At 40.4% G+C, this 17,122-nt stretch overlaps 1 protein-coding gene across 1 annotated transcript in view; it reads left to right on the top strand.

The window, feature by feature from the left end:
- Positions 1 to 17,122, top strand: part of AGBL1 (AGBL carboxypeptidase 1) — a 296,895-nt gene that overhangs the window by 162,229 nt on the left and 117,544 nt on the right. The window contains exon 21 of the mRNA XM_064517224.1: positions 2,798 to 2,974. Within this exon, the coding sequence (XP_064373294.1) occupies positions 2,798 to 2,974 (177 nt within the window). The remainder of the gene's footprint in view (positions 1 to 2,797; positions 2,975 to 17,122) is intronic.

A 17,122-nucleotide genomic window follows, 5' to 3' on the forward strand; every position in this document is an offset into this window, starting at 1 on the left:
TACCTTCTGCAGTTCCTATCTGGGGATTGCTCTCTCCCTTGTTAGGCTGGTGAAAATGGAGGTACAGTTGAACAGAGCTCTGCAACTAGAGTAGTAATAATCACCGCTGTCCTGGACCTCTTTCCCTATGTCACTTGCCCAGGTTTCTCTCCTGCCTCCTGTAAGTAATCTGGGATTAATCTGGTCTCCATGAATGATTTGCGTTTTGTCGTGTGATTTAGGTGCTTGGGGCACAGCCTTTGCCTCATAGACCATAGACTCAGCTCTGGCCCATGGCAGTACACAGTAGTGAGAGTCTTTTGTTACCATCCGATATTTGGTGGCCTCTGGTGACAAATCCAGCATTGGCATCGCAAAGCCCAGCTTTTCAAGGTTTGTCCTCTTGCTAGCTGTTCCAGGCCCCTTAGGCAGCAATCTCTGCAGGGACATCAGTAAAGAAACCTATTTCCATCCTCTCCTAATGTGAATGGAGGTTTAGGGACTGAGTCCTGTGTGAGGGTAGCAGCTTTTCTGACTGCTGTACATGCTAAATCTGGCTGTGCAGGGAGAGCATAGTCATATTGCTGCATTATCGTAAAAGGATCTTTTAAATGGGTGTTTTTTCCCCTTTCAAAATATACAATTGAAAGATAATTAATGAGAAAAATAAGTAGAGAAGAAAGAACCATTAGTGTGAAATCCAGTGAACGCTGGTAAAATGAAAAGAATATTAAATTCAGATTTGCTAATGCTCCCAAATGAGTCTTGCGTACAGAGACATTACTGTTACCTGCCAGCATTTTTATTTAATTAAATGTAAAAGATTGATTATGCATATAATTTCAATTGTTTTAAAAAGCTAAATTGGCTTAGGGATCTGATTATCATGCTTTATAATATATATTTACAAAAATCTTTGTGTTGATTCAGATAGGGGCAGAATGAAAACTGTCTGAACCTCCTTCACACACAGTTTTAACTGGATCTCATGATTGTGCTGACGATTATAAATGTTTCAGTAATATAGCTCTGTTGTGTTTCTTGTTAATTCCTGTTCAACCCAAATCCAGAAAAACCTGGAAGCGCTGCATGAAAGCATAATATTTTTGTGATTCCCATGTAGCAAATATCACTCTGAAGGTAATTCTGAAAGGCTGGCTGCTTAGTTTAAAGGGAGCAGTCAGTCTTGGAGGATCTCCTCTTCAGTATGCATGCAGGAAAGGGACTACTGTAGCTCTTAGTAGCATGTTGAGGATCTCGACTTATGAGTTAGGCTCTTGGTCGTCTCACAGATTTAAAATGGAATCCTTTACTTTGCCTTAGTTTTCTCTGCCTCAGTTTCTCCATCTGAAAATGAATCTAATAGATATTTGCTGGCAGAGTTCATTGAATGCTTCAGCCAAGATATACTGAGAAATGTCATTTATAATTTGATACAGATGTATGTATGATTAAGCTGATTGCAGTGGATATTGCAAAACCAGTTAGGCCAAACATTTATCATTCATGTCAAACATGTTTTAGAAAAAAGCTGCTATTAAACATTTTTTCTTTCAATTCAAACCAACTATTTCTGTAGTGTTACAAAGTAAAGCTCAACAGAATGGAACTGCAGTTGCTCAGAATCAGTCAATGAAACTGATTGGTATTGGAAAGTGAAATTAGCTGGTTGGATTTCACCACCCAAACTGAATGAAATTCAAGGGTGAATGTCATTAGCGATGAGCAGGAATGCCTTCTATACAATTCCGTTCAGTTGAAAAGATAAAGGAAGCTGTTGTCAAAGAAATAATGAATGTCTTCATTTTACTTGCTCTTTTCTCGATGGACCAGCTGGTCTTTTGGCATACGTTGTGGTTACATCAGTACTGAAATGTACGCACATGTGCACATGTGCGTACGTAAAGGTCTAGTTACTACATAGAGCATACCTAGTGCTAATGTATCTGATGTATGTTCATACTGAATGTAAAAGTAATGCGTTTAGCACTGTGTAATGAACAAATACTAACTGTGCATTTACAGAAATATTTGATGCTGCAGCATACTAAGTATGTGCATAGATTTTTGTTGTTGGAAAAGATGACTTCTTGAATAACAATCAGTAAAGGTTAAAATGTAATTTTTACTGGATCTTCATGATTATTTTTGATTGTGATTATCTAAATGAAGTTTATAATGTGTATCATTTGGACCCAGGTGAGAATGCTTTGGTTGTTTCACAATGCAAGTCAGTTAAACGTTAAGCTTCATTTTCATATAATTATGTGTGACCTTCTGTGAGATGACACATACCCTTTTTCTCCTGTATACTAGGCTCAGTTAGGGAAAACATCTCCCATAGCTGAGTCCTGTGTCAAATTGCTGATGCTCGATGAGAGATGCAGCATAGCTGGAGAGGGGAGAATGGGAGCATCAGGTACTGGACTATGCCCCTATCCCTCTGAGCAGCACAACAGGAAAGTGTAGGTTAATGTTGAAGCAGCTTGAAAACAAAACTTATGAAGGGACTTCAGCAAACCAAGACTACTGGATGTGAAAATGTTTCCTTTTGAATGAGATACACCAAGTACAATGGACATTTTGCATTTTAGTCTTTGACTAGGATGAAACAAATGTTGGAAAATGAGGATTTTGCATGGGATGGACTAATGAATTCAGTTTGGCCCTGGTTGGAGCTATCTCAGTAATAGTGACAACAGATAGATTTGATACACAAATTAAAAAATCCAGGTCTCTCTGTAGATGCATGTATGACTTAAACGCATGCACATCCATTCAATTCATTTTATCATTCATTGCTGGTATTTTCTCACAGACCCTTCCTAAAATCCTGGATAAAGTGGCCCCAGCATTTGTCATGAACAGCTGCAGCTTCCTGGTAGAGAAGTCCCGGGAGTCAACAGCCCGGGTGGTGGCATGGCAGGAAATGGGTGTACTGAGGAGCTACACCATGGAGAGCACGTACTGCGGCTGCAACCACGGTCTCTACAAAGTGAGTAAATCTCTTGCCCTGTGTCAGCCTCTTTCTACCATAAGTCTCATGAGTTTAGAAATGTGAGGAGAAAGATGGCTGTTGTCTCACTACTTAGCTTTGTCTGCTTTCTCTAGATCCTCTACAGTATGTGTGTAACATTGCATCTTAGTTTCTCCTCAGTAGTCTCCATGTGACCCGTGCTCTTTTGGCCTTCAGTGCCAGGACAATAGAACCCATTTCCTGAGGTCTCATTCGACAGTGAAAGAAACTCTCTTCTCTTCTCAGATGGCGTGGTATAAGGGGATGTCGTAAAGACAATGGAGTGACTAGGCTGTAATATTATGTAAAGCAAATAGGATTAATAATAAACATTGCTTTTCTTTTCTTTTTTTTTCTTTTTTTTTCTTTTTTTTTTTTTTTTTTGCATAAGGAAGAGTTCTCTTGAAATTCATCCGAGTTGGCTTTGTTCCTTCGTACTGTGTTAAGATAATCAAATGTTCTAGGTAGCCTCATATCGTTTGTTCTACTTAAAACTTGGGAATATAACACAGAACTGCATATATATGAGCTGCATTCTCACTTATTTCTACAGACTATCCCAACACTGTTGCAACAGAGCTATAGCTATAGCTCCTGTGATTACCATGATGTGGCTTCATTCATTTGATGTTTCTATGTTACATATTGTAATCTTACTGCTGACAAGGGATTTGCATTAAACCAGTGGGAAATAAAGCCACTGTATAAATCGTATGACTTTCTCAACTATGTTACTAACAACAGTAGCAGCTACAGGGGAGTACAACAGCAAATGTATTCCTCTGCTTGCTTAGTGTTTACCCCACAAGGGCAGTGTAAATAAGAGGCTCTGTGACACTGAGCCATGTAAAACTCTATTAAGGGATGGTGATAGCCTTATTGTTTTAGTGAACTCTGAGACTCCCTGACCCTTGAAACAAGGATGCTCTTCTTCCCCCCTTATATTCTGTATGCATGTCCATTAAACTCACTGAAATAACTGTGTTCAAAAGCATGCGTCAGATCTTTCAGTTTGTTCATAGACTTCAAACAACAGCATCCACTATCAAGTAACTTTAAGATGAAAAAGCATTATGGGTAAAGTTATGAAGATGAGAATCCTGTCCTTTTATTTTCCTTGCACAGAGTCAGGTTTTCTAGGAGTAGATCCAAACTAGTCCTCATCACATAGAGCTGGTATGAATACCTAAATCTGCTGCTTAAAGTAGGCTGCCCTGGCAATGCCTCATTGTGCTGCAGGAGAGAAATTGCTGTTGTTGGGTGATTCAAACTACTTTTTCTGAATCCAGATGGATCTGATAACTCGTCTGGAGCCAGAAGCATTGAGCTAAAGGAAGTAGTGTTTTGAGATAATACAAGACATTTGTCCTTCTGAGGGCATTCACAGTGTAATAAAAATGTATCTGCAGGTCATACAGACATCTTTGAGCTAGTTTTAAGGTAATCAACATGAATACTAGTGGCAGCACGCTTTGGTACAGGCTAGCTTCCTGAGCATACACCTGGCTAAATTTAAGAGCCTACATTTGAGAATCATTCTCTTGGAGTTGCCAGTTACTGACAATCAAAGGTATCTATCAGAATCAATCTCTAAGGCTAGTTTTAATAGCTGTCCATGAGATCAAAGGTATGCCTTTGACTCTGATCTAGACACACCCTAATGTAACATTGAATCAGCTTCCAGAGTTTGTGGAAAGGACTGTACTCTGGGCGAATGCTTCAGAGACATCAGTCTGAGTTCTCCTAGCACTTTTAAGTACACAGGATGAACTCTAGTAATTGCATTTAGCTGATCATAGCTTTCCATTCACTATCAAATGGTGAATGCTTTCTGTGTTTCTTTCCCAAGCCTGTTGCTTTTGTTGAATGGCTTCCACGTTCCACCTCCTTTCTTCCACTGGGGAACAATCCTTATCTATGCAGCATTATAAGCAGCTATGGATCCTAAAAGACTCTAAGGAAAGAACCATTATTTTAAATAACAATTAATTAATAGGACGTTCAAATGATTCTCTTTGCAAGCTCTATACTAATCCTTTTACCTCGCTATGTAGTGAAGTTAAAACAGCAGCCAAGTACTTCCTATCTTCTGCAATGCACGCATCAATTCCAAGACAGGAAAGGGAGAAGGAAAAAAAAAAACCGCAGAGTTTAAGGAAGAAGAATATAATTGCCCAGAGCAGTACAACTAACACTCCCTACTCCTGAGATGTGCTAATGGGTTTATAATAAGCACCACAGGTCAAGACAGCGGTTTTGAATCTTCTTTAGAAGACAGTGGGGAAAAATCCTGCCTTGACTGAAGTCAGTGGCAAAGCTCCTAGTGATCTCAAGAGAAGGGTTTCACTTAGTCCCTAGAGGACCACAATGAGACCTAATAGCAGTGACACACCAGAGTGCATCAATATCTAATGATTTGCTTTCTTCTTCCTTTACCATCTATGAGCTCTTTAACCCAAATTTGCTAAATTTGTGACATCTTGATGCTTGAAATAGTAGGAAGAGAACATCAAGTGCCACATTGAGATGCTGGCTTTAAGCACTGGGCCATCCATGGCCCTATTACATGGTGGAGGCACTAAAAAGCAGAAAGACCTAATGCATCTTGACCAGGATATATATTTCTTTTAGAAATCTTTGCAATGTTTTAAGAGGTATTCTGCTCTTTCTTGTCATCTTTGTCACTGAAAATGTGATCAGGGCCACAGCCAGCAACTGAGGGATATGAGTGACTTGATGTATGGGGGGGGGGGCTTCATTGGTGACAGTGATGAGTCCAGTGTTCTTGTGGTCCATAAGGAAGTCTGATCTCTAACGCAGTTCTGAAATTTCCATTTGAAAATGATTTTTGTATGATGAAAAGCTGAGACCCACTTGGATAATGAGATGGTTATTCTGAGGCCATCTTTCTAATTTTTTGTTTAGCGTTATTATTTATCCCAAAGATGGAGGAAACTTTAAATACACCCATAAGGGATCATCTCTTTCTTCTACTGTAAGGAGGTAAACATCTTTTGCAGTTTTTGTGATTCAGACAGCTTTAAAGTGTTTCCAGTCATATTTCCAAGTACACTAAGTATCTGATTAGTTAGTATTGAAATGAAATATCATTTCTTACACTGACACTTCTGTTGGAGCTGCATAACAATGCACAAGCTCAATTTCAAATAATTGATACTATTAGGGTATTTACTCTTTCTTTTAACACTCTTTAGATTTGGTTCTTGTTTGCTTGTTCATTCTTGCAGGTGGATATGGACTTGACAGGCTGACCTGAAGATTTGGTTGCATAATTGCATTTAATACTCAAGTTCCACCTACCAAGCCAAAACCATTGTAAACTGAAAATAAATCACATAGGAGGTCATATTTTTTCAGAGACTTTAACATGGATACTTCACTCTTGGACCCACAAGTTGTCTGTGGAAAGAAAAGAGTTCAGAGCAATACTTAGGCAGGTGATGTCAGCATCCTAGACTTAGAGCTCTCTGTTTATTAGTATTAGTAGGTTTGCATTCACATTTAACTATGAATAAAACCACTTTCTGAATTAGATGAAACTGATCTCCCTGCAGGTATATATCCAGGATCTTTCTTGGACAAGCATGCATGTATATTTTTGATGCTTTTATACACTTAAGTACAGTGCAAACAGTAGCTAGGATTTAAAACATCAAATTTTACGCAGTAGAGGCTCACAAGTTCAGCACCATTCAGTAAATCAATGGTCATACTTCTAATAGAGCACAGCAATTCCTGATCCTAGTCTTTAGCTTCCTTCCTAGTTGTAAATGCTGAAAGTAATCCATTCAAGTAGCTGTTTTGCTGACTGCAAGCACTAACATGATGGTTACAGTTGCACAGAGACATCTGCTAGGGAGTTAGCAAAGAATTTAGCAAGAGCAAGAAAGCCTTGCAGAGGCTGCAGTAAAGTTAAACTGTTCATTGCACAAGGCTGGCAGGTGTGCCCACTCCCACCAAAGAGCCAAAGTTAGGGAAGGACTGAGATAAACTAGAACCTAGTGTTTCTGGTGGTGAGCCCAGAAAGGACTTTGCTTGATATCTTCCTGGGAATGTAGCCTGTCTTAGATTGAAATGTAGAGACTCATGTTGCATTTTTAAAACAGTTCAATGAGTGAAAAATGATACAAGAATTTTACTAGTGATATGTAAATGGGAAACAAGAATGACCCCAGCCTCATTTAAAAGTCATTTGATTTTAAATGGAGGAGGGAGAGGGGGAAAAAAAAAGATGGCTTATCTCTGTCAAATCTCCCTGTCTGTGTGATCAATGGAAATGCAATAAACCAGCTGCCCTTAAGGAAGAGAAACATAAAACTAAAGAAACTATTGATCTTATCTGAGGTTTTATTCAACCTAAGGAAGAAGAAAAGAAGGGTGGAAAATATCCAAACTCTTTTTCATTTTTTCTAGATTGCCCAGTTGAGTCTTACAGGAACAGTGTCTCCATTTGAAAGGTTTGAAAGTTGCTAAAAACAAAGCAGTGAATTTCCACAGGGAGTTCTTCCTCCTGCTTCAGCCAGTTTACAACCCTATGGTCAAAACAAAACAATCAGAAAAAGAAGCTGCTCATCATTTCTTTGCCAGTGTGAAGGCTGTCTGTATTTTCCCCCCGTGGAACTATTACCCCTACAGCTTGCCATGTGGCTTTCATTGCTGCCTCTCTTTTGTGGGATGTTGAGCCCCTTTCTCATCTATGGTTTTTAAGAGACTGCAAGGCTGTACTGAAGAAGCTCTATTCTGTTTGATAGGGTACAGTCAAGCCCCAAAAGAATCAGGTCTCCAGTGACACATTTTGCTATATTTCTGAGTTTGTCATTCATTTTTATATTTGCATATGAGTATTTCTTTGTTGCTACTGTGCTATTCAGTACCATCGTGTGTGCTGTCATGTTACACTGTTACACTATTCTTCTTGATTCCTTGTTATATAGCCTATTAATTAAAACCTTTCTATAGAGCATTGCCTGGGCTGTTCAGTTCAGTAGCTGCATCTATCATCCTACAAGTTACTATCTTTTGAACCATGATACACATTTGAGTTCCAAACCCATATATCTTTGTACTATAGCAAATCTCTGAAATACGGCTTTGTGCTATGTGATTACATGCCATGTTGGAAAAGTATTTTACTTGGCATGTTTGCCTGGTGGAGGAGATGCAGCACTAATGGAAATAGATTTTAACTTCTTGCTTCAAAGGGATTATAAAAAATGGGGAGTAACAAATGAGTTTTAAAATCATTGCAGATATCTTGACAGTGTCCTTTGAAGGAGATTTTTACCAGTGATATGGATCCCTCTTTGAAGAAATGCTTTTGGAGAGCTGAGGAAAAGGATTTTTTTCTGTCCAATCTAAGACTTCTAAGTTTGAGAAACTGAATACCCCCAATTTTCTTATCAGACTTCATGAGGGGAAGAGCCTTCCCTTTGCAGAGATGCTGGCAGTAGGGAGAACAGCATTGAGCAGAATGATGGTAAACTTTGTAAGACTTTCTTGATAGTCCTTCAAAATGTCTTTGTTGAAAGGAGGACTTCAGGAGTTTCAGGGGTGGTCTTACCCAGAACCAGTGTAATACTGTAAGGGTTTCCTCTGTCGTAAGTCCAGCCACTCAGCTCACTGACTGAGTGAGTGATGAAGCCAAGCAGGGATGGGTGTATGATGAATAAAACTTGGGAGAGAGACTGGTTTTTTTTTTAAAAAAAGGACTTAAATCATGATTTGTTGCTACATTGCATATTCTCCAATCATTTACATCAGTAGAAAGTTGAGGTGAAATGTTGCCTGATAAGAATAGCAACTGTTGGCAGGGTAGAACCAGGCCAGAATAACTGGCAAAAAGTATGACTTGGATGATCATTTGAGATAGGGCTTCTACAAATTGCACCCAAAATAAATTCAGAGTACTTGTCCCTAAAGGTGCTGTGCACCATCTGCCTAGAGAGTGAGGATGCAACGTGAAGAATACAGCTCATATCCTGCAGTTTCAAAACAAAAGTCATCTTGCTCTTCTAAAGCAGCGGCCATGCTAGACGAGAGGGCAGTGTCCTGCTGAATCCTGACTTTACTCCGTCTTCTAAGAAACTGAGTCACATCATGTTTATGCTATATTGGCATAAACCCAGGGTAACTTTATTGATATACAAACTATTGGCCCTGATCTTTTAGGGATGTCCTTAAGTACTGAAGGTAAAAGGACGGAGCCAGTGTCATGTGGTAAACCAGTATGAGAGCCTCATGGAGCCCTGCATCCCAGCCCCTTGCACAGCTACTGTAGTGATGAAAGTTAGTCTAATGAAGTGGAACAGCTGATGTTATATTCCCTTTAACCTGACTTGCCTGGGCTAGATTATTTTAAATAATGATGAACCAGTGAATTACTGTGGGAATGTGGCAGAACTAAAGCAATATACCAAGATGAAAGCCTTTCCTCCTCCTAGTCCTTCAGAGCTGGACTTCTCCCCTGGTTTGACCTGCTTCTGTCCAAGTTAGCCAAATTGTTTCTAACATGCTGTTCGTCCAGTGAATTACAACACTATTTCTTTATGGTGTCTGTAGGCAACGAAAGATTTTCTTCATCTTCCTTATTGTTGGAGATAACTTACCAAATTTCTATGAGGAATTTTTGGGTGTAGTTTATTCATAAGTAATTTTTGCAGTTATTTAGCAATCGGAAATTGAGTTGTTTTAATGGTGTTTGCAGGCCACTTGACCTTGCTTCTGTTCTGCACTAAGATGTACATCATTCTTTTAATTGGAAGTCTGGTGCACAAACTTGCAAATAATTAATTTTAATTTTGTCTCTTGTCAGTATTCAGCTACCAACAAAATTGGTTTCAGCAATATTCTTGCCACTAAGCGCATTTGATAACTACTTGCAGAAAGGAAATATAAAGGCAAGGGACATACTCTATGCTTTCTAGTATACACTTGTGGAAAATGTTTACATCTTTGCAATTGTGACTGAGACTTCTTTTTGTTTCTGATTTCTTTTGTCTCCCAGAGCTTACGCTTTTCCTAAGCATGGAAGCATTCAAAAGTTTCATTCCAAAAAATCATCTCCAAGATGTGTTTAGCTGACCCTTTGTGGTCTGGGAATCTCATTCAAAAGCAGATGCTGAGAATACAAAAGAACGATTTTCCTTCTGATAGTTCTGCTTCCCGTTCTGGTCCAAAGTGGCTCAAATTGGAAGCAGCTGTGATTTTAAGAATCGAACAGAAAAAAGTAGTAATCTGATAGTAATCTAAGGATTGAAGGTTCAAATTAGGGCTTTTATTTGTTCTGCTTGCCTTGGGTAATGACTTAAGAAAAATTTTGCTTTTTATTTTATTTTCCTGCTTCTTTTTTTTCTGCTAACCCCTTACAATATTTGATTGATGTTTCAATTTGTAAGATTTCCCAGTTGTACCTTTTAGGCTTGTAGACCTCACTTAATAGAACTACCTAAGGGTTAAATGCATTGGTGTGGGGGGAAGGCATGTGGGGCAGGAGGAGAGAAAGGGTTTCTGAGCAGACAAACCAGGAGACTGTGGACATTTGTCTTTCTTAGAGAGTCAGTAGGTCCTTGTATGACCTGCTGCAAGATTTTTCCTCTTTAGGTATTTCTAGTAGTTTTGAGTTTTATTCGACTAGGAAATAAAGAGTTAGCTGAGGGAGTGCCAAGTAAGTGATATGCTTTAACTGTGATCAGATCTGTTTGGTTAGTGCTAGATTGAACTGGGAATTTGAATGTGTGCTGACTTTAGCATGCTCAGATGGTTTGGAAAAGCAAGTCACAGGACTGAGGGAACTTCAGAGAGATGCTTTGGCCTACTTCAGGAAAACTGGAACTTGTCAGTAGGACTGTCCTGGCTGGTCCCATTTTTCTTGGTGGGTAGTAAAACAGCTGTACTAAGGTAATCATGGCCAGAACTACATGAGATGTAAATATCATCTCTGTTCCCCAAAGTCTTATTAGCATGTACTAATTTTTGTAAAAGGTGCTTAGTATTGTCATATTGAAGGACCACTTATATACCTTTGAAAGTCTGTAACTTTTGAAATAAGATAATTCAGGCTTCCATACTCTGTCGTCTTCTTCCCTGATCCAATCTGTAGTCAGTCTAGGCTTGCTATTTTGGAAGAGATCGATAATCGGGGAGGATCATTTTCTTGTCGTCATTTCTGGAGAAGACTCTTGCGGATTCCCCCCCCCCCCCGCCATATAGGACAAGACCCGTTTTCTGGCAGAAGTGTGCCCACTCAGAGCGTTCTATTGAGAACTCTCAGCTGCTTTCCCATTGTTTGCCAAGTGTAGCCATTCTGTGAATGAATCTGGAAAAGCAGTTGTCTCAGTGTGAGAGACTGAGTTTGCTGCTTTATAAACAAACAACTGTTTTCTCAGGGTGACCGAATAATTCCTTACCTCTTTCAAGAAGCCAGTATAGGGGTGGTTGCCTGCCAAATGCTACGCACTAGTCCATCTGTTGAGGTGTCGCATGGATGTTGCCTTGAAACACATTTTGGAAAAAGTCTTCCCCAGCACCTGCTGCAGTGGATTTCTGCTGTCACTTAGGCCATCTGCTTTCCTGTTCCTGTGTTGAAAGATTCAAGCATTAGGGGATTGAGATATGTTCCATTGTGTTTGAACTCACGTGGTTACTGGAGATGGAGGAGAATGACACTTAAAGAAGAATGGGTTTACGGTCTCCTTTAGCTTCCCTGTCCTCAAAGGACTCAGGAAGCAATAAAAACCAACACTGGAATTCTCAGGAGGGGCAACAATATTTTAATCTTTCTTGCTATTGGTGTCCCTAAGGCATGATGTATTTTGAAATTTTAGATATATATGACGGGGGAAAAAATAATTGATGCTAGTTGGATCATAGTTGAAGATAATCATTTAAAGTAACTGTTCTATTTTATTTTGATTATTTCTCCAGAGATGTTGAGCCACCTGTATCCCGGACTTGCTAGGTTCAGTGATGTTGTGTCGGGGTAGATTTGGATAGTTAGCTTTAGAGAGAGATTCCAGAGAGACTGAGATGTTTGGAAGGAAGGTTGTGTTGCCAGTGCAGTGGGAATAACTTGCGAATGTGTTCCCTCCCTCCTAGACTCTATTTGGAAGGAAACAAGAGTGCCTTTGCCAGCTGTTACTGGTAGCCAAACTGCCAGGAGAGGCACCAGGTTTTGTGCTTAGTCAGGTACTAGTCTAAGTTATTCTAATGATGAATATCGTTCAGTTAAAGAAAATGGGAATGTCTGTATGGAAGGGTGCTATCACAGTGGGTGATTTTAACGCACATCAAACTGAACTTGAGGCATCTCTAGTGAGCGCCAAGCACAGGGAGGGCAGATTGCAGCCTATTCCCGTAGCACTAGTTTGTATACTTGCTATGCGATCCTGTCTTGAGCTTTCCCAGGCAGGTATTCCAGTCCTATACTTAGCTTTTGACTGCAGCATCCTCACCCATGAGTGATCAGTCTTTCCTGTGTGAAAATGGGCAGCACTATTAATGGTGCCAAAATGAGTGGTTAAGATACTGATTGCCTGAGCAACATAATGGTTAGGCTGAAACCACCACACTTCATTGTCTTGTGGCTTGCAGCCATGTAACCCCTGTTCTCTGGTCCTGTTAGATAGTGTTGGGTCAAATCAGCTGGTCCTGGATGAGGGTGCTCCCCAGGCATCCCAGGGTGGTGCTGTGCGCTTTTCTGCCCTGGCAGCTGTAGTTGTGGTAGTGGCCCCAAGCCTTGAATGGGCTGCTATTTTTTGATGGGCTACCCCTAACCATCCCCATATGACTTTTTTTCTACCAGGGACTCTGAGCTTATATTTTATGAATGACTCAATGTGGAACATGAGATGTCTAAGCCATAACAGAGGAGCTATAAAGTAAGCTCTCTGGAGTAACCTGGAGCTCTGATACTAATCTTCCTGTAATCCCAGAACTGTTGGTGGGAAGTGCAATAAGCTAGGTAAAATACAGAAACCAAGTTTCCTAGGGATGTCCGAGATCAGAGAGGGAGAATCTCTCCTTAGTGGCGGTACATTCTACAGTCAGGTACAAAACAAAGCAGTCCTAGCCACTAATAGCCTAGGGCTCAAAGCTGCCCTTGTGCTGCTACGTGTGCATGGACTTTTCTCTAGTTTCCTACTTCTTCAAAATAAAGGCACCTCACTATACATCTGTAGAAGCAAGAGTGCTAAAGATAACATTAGGATAAAGTGGAATAGACAGAAGGCTGTAGATAGATGAATATTGGATCCTAGGTCCCAATTCTGGACCTTGAGTCATGCAATTCGCCTTTCTCTGCCCCTCCCACTTAGTCATTGAAGCTGGGAAATGGATACAAATTGTTACTTGGCAAAAAAATTGGTGGTACATCCTGGCTCAGCTTCCGTTGGTGTCACAAAAGGAGAAAAATATCCTGAACCATAAAGAAGGGAAAACTCAGCTGGCTTCTCTGCCTTTTGGAACCAGTTCCAAAGCTCGTACTAAGGAGAATCTTAGGATTTTTGTTCCTCCTGCTCCTAAGTATAAGGCCTGGTGTAATCAAGAGCCCTTTGGCAGAAGCAGCATGTCTTGAATCAGCTCCTTTGTCGCTGCTGTTGATAGGTTATTGGGTGTCAGCTGGTTCTGCAACGGGAGAATAGGTCCTATGCCATATGGTTAAACTGCAGCACAATAAAAATGATGTCAGGGATGAGATCCTAATAGATCTGACTCTGCAGTACTGGGGAGTATCTGGTTCTGTCAAGGTTCAGTGGACATGGCTGGATGTATAATAACAGAGCAGCAGCATCATGTACCCCTTTCTGGCCCACCCTTTCTCACCATTGTGTATTTGGAACCCTTTTCTTAGCTCTGCTGTTAACCCCTTCTGTGTGGGACTCAGCCTTTGAAGTGCTTGTTCCAACAAGTCCCTGCAACTTCCTACTTCCCTTTGACTTGCTGATGATGTTACCATTTCCTGGTTGGCAGATCCCTTTTTGTTAAACCAAGGAACATGGGAAACTACTTGGGGTTGAGGAGTGGGAAACAGGCATTACCTTGATTCTTTCCTTGAATACTGACATTCCTCTATAAGGTTTGTTTTTTCCACAGTGTATTGTTAACAACTGATGCTTTTGCTTGGTTTGTGGGATCTTTCTCCTTCAGCTACTTTTGTGCTTCCCTAGATACTTGGTTGCAACATAGTCTTTCCATATTCCAAAGCTGCCCTCAAGAAAGATGGTAAGTACAGACTTAAGGATACAGTCTGACCCCTCTACAAGGGGAATGAGGAGCAAGGCTATGTAGAATAGAAGTGCATATCTCCTCTCATAACCATCTTTCAGAAGTTGAGAAATTAAGATTAAATGGAAGAATCCCATTTCTGACGCTGCATACCTGGACCACCCCGGTGATATGACTTGGGTGAAGCAAAAAGCCCGTTTACAAGTGCACTTGTGGCTGGATGGAAAAGGAAACTCGGGTGGGATCTTTGACTTCCAAGACTGCACTTTGTGAGGGAACAAGGTAGGAATCCATGGCTGACCTCCATATTTTCAGCCTGCTGACAAGATTATCATTATTGTGTTACTGTTACTGTGGCACTGTTGGAAAATGAACAGAACCAATGTGCTTGTCCACTGACATAAAAACAATAAATGCTGTCTTGCTGTTGTGACTGAGTGGGTCCTTCCACATGCAGTAAGGAGGAACAAACTCTCCTAGTTTTCAAATCAGTGCTGCTAAGAGAAGAAGTCAAACCATCTTGTGTAAAGCCAGAAGGTTGAAAACTAATAGTAAGTTGTAGTCAGGCTCATTTCTAAATTACATTTATTCAGTTTATAGGTATAACTGAGGACCTGGTTTGGCTTCAGATGTGGGTCTGTTAGAGCCTTAGCTACTTTCGCGGTACAAATTATTAGACCAAATGGGGAAACTACAGAAGGCATAGTGACGCAAATTAGAAGCTTAAATATTATTTCTGATTTTTTAATACATAGGTATTAATGGTAACACAAATGAGACAATTGCATTCACGTGCGTGTTTGATTTTTATGGATGAAATGTTTCATTTGAAACCTACAAAGTAATCCTGAATGGCATGACCTTGAATGCCAGTGGGATTGCATGCTGCTAAAGAAAAGACTCTTTGGAAGGGTAAGGAATAAAAAAGAAACATTCCTAATGAAAAACTAACTGCAGTATTTTGATAGTGTCCCTTTAAATGTCCAAATATCATTTCACATTATCCTTTCAAGTTTTTTTTGGAATTACAGCAGCTAGCTTTTTGATTTCTGATGTCTCTCTCGCTTGTTAATCTGGCCCCGTGTGGATTTGTTGTACAAATCTATTTGGCAGCTGAAAATTGCCCTTTGATGAAGCTTATAGTCTAGTCATGAACTCCTCAGGCATGGAAAATAAGAATGGGGAAATGGTGAAAACACAGGCTAAAGGAGCCATGTTTGCGTTTCACTCTGTATGGATTTTAGAAGCATCTAAATTTCAAAGTCTTTCACACACAGGATTTTCTACAGAGATTGATTTTACTCCTCTTAGGATCATAAAATTTGCTGTGCTGGATCAGACCATTGGTCCATATAATCAGGTGTCCTGCCTTATACAGAGGCTAGTTCCTCATGCCTCAGAAGAGAACAAAACTTGCCTGTAAAGCAATGATTCAATTGCACTGAGACACAGAAAGGAAATAATCTTTCCAGCCTGACCTGCCTCCCCTCCACTTTATACACCGTAGCATGGGGCTTGATTATTGTTATCACAACCTGGAACTGAGTTACTTTCCTCCGTAACAGTCATGCACTCTTCCATCCCCTTTCATAATCCTTTCCTAAATGTGACCTCCTGCAGCAGTGAATTCCACTGGCTGATATCTATGCTACATATAGGTTATCCAGCAGTAAATGTAAGCCATATATGGAAATCTGATTTCCCTTCTTTCTTCATTCTGTTCCTTTGCCAGTTTTTGTATCCTTGTAAGATAAACTTCCCACAGCTGCAATAGATTTTAGTCTGTCTAATCTGCCAACTCCCTATCCATGCTTACTGCCGTCCTTATTCCTCCAGCATCTGCTCCCAGGTTCCCTGGTCCACTCTTCTCTACAATCAAACTGAATGATGTAATCATTCTCCCCAGCCTCAAAATCTGTAGATATATACTTTTTCCACCTAGTTCTTGTCTCTTTGGTCTCTTTCCTTGTTATTCTTCCAGTCCAGATTTCTTTCTTCACGTGTGCTAAGATCTTGTCCTAATTACATTATCTTTCCTCCCTGTTTTCTTTCTACCAAAACACTTACTCCAGTTTATCCTATGTACCAGGACTGAATGTTGTCCTGCCTACATTTAAAGTAGGAAATTCTTTCCTCACTCATAGGGTACTGATATTTCCATTTGCTTACATCCTAATATGGGCTAGTGCCTAGTGCTCTAAATATCATTAATAATGCATGCATGTCTGCAGGTTGTGCCATGGGATGGTTTGTCCTTGGATAGGGTCAGGTCATCCAGCTGGAGGAGAAGGCTATTGCATGAGCCCACTGCTGGAGATTCTGTTTCCATCATAGCTCCTTTGAGTATGATATTAGCATGTCCCTTGTATCTAGCACAGCTCTGTAGTGTCTCTCCTTTTCTGTGATTTCAGACACTCAAAGGAGGTGCTGAGGGGATCCAAAATCAACAGCAGGAGAGGCCAGTGTGCTGTGCTGCACATGGATGAGATACAGGCATGTGGTGGCACATAAAGCATGACTCAAGTGGAAGTCTCAGGTCTGGACTGAAGACTTGACAGATCTCTCTGTGTCATAGAAAGAGCGAAACGGGCTCATAGTTCTCCTGTTCTTATTTGTCATGTCCACACCCAGCCTGGTCTGCAGCAGCCAAGGCTGCCTTTGCTAAGAAAGACATTAGACACTGAAAACAGAATTTTAATAACATATTCGTGGAGTTTAGTGGTTAGAAAGCACCATTAGCTCATCTGGTTTGACCTCTTATACGTCATAAGCCTTTGGGCTTCACCCAGGCACCCCTGTGCTAAGCCTGATAACTTGTATTTAAGTAGGTTTTGTAGAAAAATACTCAGAGTGGATCTGAGGACATCACATGATGGGGAGCCATCT

This window comes from Dromaius novaehollandiae, chromosome 10 (assembly GCF_036370855.1).
Source record: "Dromaius novaehollandiae isolate bDroNov1 chromosome 10, bDroNov1.hap1, whole genome shotgun sequence".
Lineage (NCBI taxonomy): Eukaryota > Metazoa > Chordata > Aves > Casuariiformes > Dromaiidae > Dromaius > Dromaius novaehollandiae.